General features: G+C 27.0%; 1 protein-coding gene across 1 annotated transcript in view; it reads right to left on the bottom strand.

Moving 5' to 3' along the window:
* Positions 1-6,129, bottom strand: part of LOC111636403 (disco-interacting protein 2 homolog C-like) — a 173,766-nt gene that overhangs the window by 72,584 nt on the left and 95,053 nt on the right. Inside the window, exon 11 of the mRNA XM_023381649.1 lies at positions 4,093-4,172. Within this exon, the coding sequence (XP_023237417.1) occupies positions 4,093-4,172 (80 nt within the window). The remainder of the gene's footprint in view (positions 1-4,092; positions 4,173-6,129) is intronic.

Below are 6,129 nucleotides of genomic sequence, written 5' to 3'. Positions count from 1 at the left end.
TTGAGTCGGATTAGTCTAGAATCGATTAATTTTATGGAAGAAAACCTTTCAATCAGCCGTAGTCCGTAAACTTCACACGTGTCGGGCTGTGATTGGAAGGACTCGTAAGAAATCGGATTCCTAAAGAATGGAACGTATCTATGATCTTATGGGGGGGGTCGACTGTATATTATTGATTTTCAAATTGAAAATAAATATACTTTTAAATTTACTTATATATATAAATAAATAATATACATTTCCTTTACTCACTTTCTAAATCTGTTTCATCATCAACATAGAATTCCGGAAGAGGACGTCTTTTTGGTCTCTATGATTTGAATATAAAATTTGTTAATTATAATATTTTATTTATTTATACAAAAATTTCTTAAATAGCTGCACCTTTAGGGTATTGAGCAACTGCTGAATTTTAGCTGAAACCTTCCATTTCCCAGTTCCTAAAATTATTAATAATTAATTTAATTAAAATATTTGTTTTAATAATTATTTAGAATATCAAAAATATTTTTAAGAATGTAATAATTTGTATAATTCTTATGTCAAATTAATTATTTGAAATGATTATAACTAAAAAAAATTTCAATATTACAATTTTAAAATTTAAAATAGAATATATAAAAATTATTTTAAAACTTTGAAATAGTGGGAAAAAGTATAAAGTTTCAAAGCCAAACAATTGCCACATTAGATTGGGCTATATTACTGCTTCTTTTAATAATTAATAATTAAACGCTAAGTAATTTGACCTAAAGGTAGATATTAGATGCCATCTCTTATTAAATATAATAGTTATAATTAAATTAATATTTATTTATTAATTTAGAAGGTTCTGGAAGAAAAGTAGTTAACTGTCAAAGAAAAGTTATTAATAGTAGCAGCAACATAGTTTGATCTTATCTGTCAATCATTTGGCTTTTCAGTATGTTATTTTTCAGTATGTTATTTTATTCACAAAGCTAATAAGAAACATCTGATATATATCTGCAATTTATATGTTTCTCAGACATTCATAAGTGTTAGAAAATGAATAAAATGATAAAAAATCATCTTGTGCATTATTTTTTTTATTTTTCACTTTTGATTGTTGGTTGTTCCACCTTCTGGGAAGCTTTTTTAATCATACCCAACATGGTTTAGTCAAACATACAATGAAGTGGCCAGGTGGTAGCCTGAAGCCTGATATATCCAAGACAGAATCCCAAAAAATACATGGGATTGCTTGCCCAGATTCGATTCCTTGTCTCCTACAGTAAAAAGCTGACATCTTAATTGCCTTGACCATCTGCCATCAGCCAGTTTTGAATGCACCAAATGAAAACCTTTTTGAAACTTATCAGTAAATTTCTGAAGTTTATGCAATAAGTAAAAAATGGTGAGATATACAATAGAAATTAACAGAAGATTCATTATTTCTTAATTGAATACCATATTCCCGAGAATTTCTCATGCTTTGTCACAGAATAGTATCATAATGTTCTGCAGTTATGCCTTGACCCTAGTCCAGCATAGTGTTAGACACCAATATAATGCCATGTAAGATACACTCCATCAACACTACNGGAACCTAAGAAATAAAACGTATTGATTCATTTTACAAAATATATTTTTTATAAAAATACATAATGAAATTACAAACTAAGAAATTAAATAACTTAATAATTATGTTATTTTAAGTTTTGATAAGTAAGATATAATCATGTATTTTTAAATCTTTTTCTATGTAAAATAATGGATTTAAACATTTAACTAACATTTAGAACATCAGAAATTAAATATTTCAATAACTCAAACCAGTTCAAAAACATATATTGAAAACTACAAAAACAAAAAACTGCAATTTAAATATACTCATCTGTTAAACAGCCTAAAGTTTTGATATAATTTATAAATTCTGAATTTCATTGTTTGTGTATTTTATAGCTTAAGATTAAACTAAGAAAAAATGCAAACTATCATCCTGTTGTGACTTAAAAAAATGTGCTCAAGTCAAAAAGTCCCAAACTGACTTGACACAATCAAATCAAATACTTGACAGACAGACAAGAGGAGGGTTTATTTTGACAAGGAGAAAAGTATATTGTATGGATGTAAACTGTGAAATCATAGATCTGTAAAATAAGCTATCAGTTGACAGTCTAATCAGACTCTCCTAAACAAACAAACAGCATTAAATAACAAATGCAACAAAGAAAAAAGCAAGAGAAAACATCACCAAAAAAGTATCAATGCTGAAATAATTAAACACAATGATTTATTTTTTTGAATGGACATCATATATACAGTATGACTTTCCTGATATTTATACTTTTAGTTCCCAGATTGAAATATCTAATATAAATTTTACCAATGGAGATATTAAATAATTTAATGACATTCTAATACTACACAGATTTTACCCTATTTCCTTATTTTCACTGTTTTTCAGTTTCTATCCAAGATCAGGTGAAACAACTTTTCCTTCAAAATTTAAAAAATTACTTACGAAGGTTACCGAAGTTGAACTTTTAAAGATTATGAACAACTCCTATGTAGAGTTTTGTTTTATAAGCAGAAAATGTGAAACTCAAAATTTTAATGTTTAAAAACTGAAAAATTTTTAATAAACGCCCACAGAACCAATAACTGGTGTGAAGAAAACAAAATATGAAAACTATCCCAAGACAAACATTTTGAAAAATTTTTGTAAGCATAATTATATATTTTTAATTTAAGATTGATTATTCTAGAAATATCTAACAAGATTTTAAATGAATAAAATGATTAAAAATTTAATAACTCTCTCTTAAATTTAAACATCTCAGATTAAATTTTTTACGAATGTTTAAATTTAAAAAAGATATATTAAATATTAAAATTTTTTACTAACAAAAAAACAAAAAGGAATTAAATGACAGAGCAAGATTATCTGGCTAAAACTTTGCTAATTAATCAGAAAGATCATTCTCAAACATGCAGCTTCTGCTTACTGTGCAGATAGATACATTTGTAATGCAAGTTGTTTAGGATCCTGTTCTGAATTGATCTTTTCTTCAAAAACAATTTAATTTATTTATTTCTAATTATTAAATTTAATACAAGATGGTGGCTTAACCACCTACCTATAGTCCATATTATGTAATATCTATATAATTAACCAAGTTTTGCCTGATAAATAATCAGGCACTATGATTTGATTATTATATAATTCACGCTTGAATTTATTCACAATTTGGATAATTTTGCACTCATCTTCAGTAACAATTTAAAACATTTTAAAAAATATCTGAGAATGTGGTTCAAGTAGAAAACAGAACTTCTACTAGATTTTTTTAAAAAAATTATTAGTAAACTTAATCTAATATTGTCTACTTCACAAAATTCCACAATAAATCTATTACTCATTTAGCTGCTTAACTAATCTCTAGTTAAGCAGCTAAATGCAACAGTATTATTTTTTAACTGTTTCATTTCTTCAAGTTGTTAATTTTACCATTGTTAGAGACAAATTTATTCATTCATTAGTATATAGTAAAATGTGTTTTTTTTCAAATAGTCTAATTAGCTTTATAAATGTATCCCATATTTATATGAAGTTGAATGAGTGAAAAAAGAGTAATGTCATTGTTATTCTTATTTTTGCTGAACATTTCAACTGATATGTTTACAACAAAATGGCTGTTTCTAAAATCAAAGTAATGAATGTTACTAGTTCAGTCTTATCTAAAATAAATAGTTTTCTTGGATTGCTTTATGTGGACGTTCAGCTTTTAATCCACAATTAATATATTCAAGTAAATTTAGAAACATCAATATCACCAGATAACATTTTCTTCACAAAGTAAATGAACCCATTCTTTTGAATTTCATTAGGGTTTCATTTGAAACTTCATCAGAATAGAGCATGTGAATTAAGCTGAACTAGTAATTTATCACTAACTCATTTAACTTGTCTGACTTTTAAGAACATATCCATTGTTCTATGTATAATGATACATAAATTTAAATTTCAAATTCAACATATAATTAATTTATATAAAAAATAATTTATTAAATTACAAATACTTAAATAAATTTTTATAAAATGATTGAAGTAATTAAATACAAACTTACCAATAATTGCTCTCCAACTAATGGTGTCATAACATTTCCTTCTGGTCTTGGTGAATTGGGGTCTAACTGATTGGCTGCCACTACAGGAAAATCAAAGGAAATCCACCATAGTAGCCTCTTATTGATTTAAAATGCAAATTAAATAAATAATTACATTATTTATAATCAAATGAAATATATGCACTGATTTTTTTTTATCTTTATTATACATTTGAACAGATTATTTTATGTGATTTTCATGTAAGTAAAAATTCATTTTCTTTATCATAATATGAAAGTTGAAGATTGTATACTTAAGAGATGATTCCCAAATTAAAATCATATCCCATTTACCTGACTTTCAAACCCTAAATTTCTTATTTCCTTAACTTTTTGCACATTTAATACAACTTCCAATTTTCTTCCCATTTTTTTTCCAATTTTTCCAATACATGTCACAGGCATATTTTTAATATTTATTTTTGTGGGTGGTAGGGTGTTCAAGTAAGATGCATATTTACTTAACTCCTGATGTAACAATTTTCCTTCTCCTCCTCTCATTCTTATATGAATATCATTACACTATCTTCTAGTATGCAATATGATACCAATAGAAAATAGAAACTTCTAAAATACAGGTATCCCTCGTATAACATGATAGTTACGTTCTGAAAAAGTGACATGTTATGTAAATCTGTGCTATATGAAACAAAAGACTAATGCAAAACATAGGATTATGCTCCAGAAATTAGCAAAAGTATACTATTTTTTTGTTACTAAGAGAAATATGTTTATTAAAGCAATTGAGAATTTATTTCTAATCCAATAAATAACAATTACAATTAAAAGTATTGTATTATGTGTTAATATTAATTTTAGTTAAACAAGAACCTTTTCTTTTTACAAAGTATTGTCATCATCTCAGTTTTTTTGTTAATCTCAATCAGAAGTATCAGCAAAATTTTCATATTTTTTATTTTTATCATAAACAATTTTTATGGACAATGAAATAAAAACACGTTATTAATCAAAAATGTGTTCTAACGGGTTGCATTTGTTTAATTGAGTACCGAGCAACTTTTCCCCAGAATTTGTGTTTGGATACCGAATTATTCGAGTACTGAGATACTGCTGTATTTCATTTGTCAATTTTACAGATGAAGTAATCATTTTACCTTTACAATCTGACATTTTACCTTTACAAATCAGATTCATTGAGACAATTCAACAAACACATTCCTATCATGTGACATCCTCAAAACGTTCATGTTGCCATACAGGCAATTCAAGAGTCAAGAAAACAGGCCCAATGTAGTAAATTTGAAATAGGCCTTCTGTGGTAAGTTGAACAGAGCTCTGTGAGAAAGAAATGCAGTAACACATTTTATCCAAAGATTTACCAAAATTTAAGTATGAAATGTAGCAATAAATAAAAATAAGAAGTGATTATATTATTTTATTTGAAAACGCTTAGTTTTCCTTACTTTCCCTGACTTTCCAGAATTTGGAAACCCTGATTTAATATAAATTTTATTTTGTACAATATTATATTCTTTTAATAGGTGAAGTATAAAGAATTCAGCAAAGCTGCTCCATACATAATCTATAATATAATCGAGACGGATTGATAATAATAATGATAATAATAATAAGTGCAGAGCCCAAACAGTTAGGAGTTGGAAGCTGAAATTTGGTACACAGATAGGGTACATCACAAAAACGCACACTAAGAAGGGATTTTTCGAAATTCCTCCCGGGGGGGAGAAAGACAGGATCAAGGCTTAACACTTCCATCAACAATGGAAGTGTTAAGTAACAATGGCGGTGTTAGGTAACAATGGAAGTGCTAAGTAACAATGGAAGTGTTAAGTAACAATGGAAGTTTTAAGTAACAATAAAAGTTTTAAGTAACAATGGAAGTGTCAACAATGGAAATCTTACGTAACAATGGAATTGTTAAGAGAAAGCGACGTGCGATACGCAGATGCAGTTTTTTCGTTTTTGCGGGAAATCGAACATATTTTTAGACCCATCTAAAAATTCTCTAAGGGGACCCAA

This window comes from Centruroides sculpturatus, unplaced genomic scaffold (assembly GCF_000671375.1).
Source record: "Centruroides sculpturatus isolate CEXI.00-Female unplaced genomic scaffold, Cexi_2.0 scaffold1062, whole genome shotgun sequence".
NCBI classification, from domain to species: Eukaryota; Metazoa; Arthropoda; class Arachnida; order Scorpiones; family Buthidae; genus Centruroides; species Centruroides sculpturatus.
Note: the sequence above shows the minus strand (reverse complement) of the source record. Positions and strands in the feature narration are given on the sequence as shown.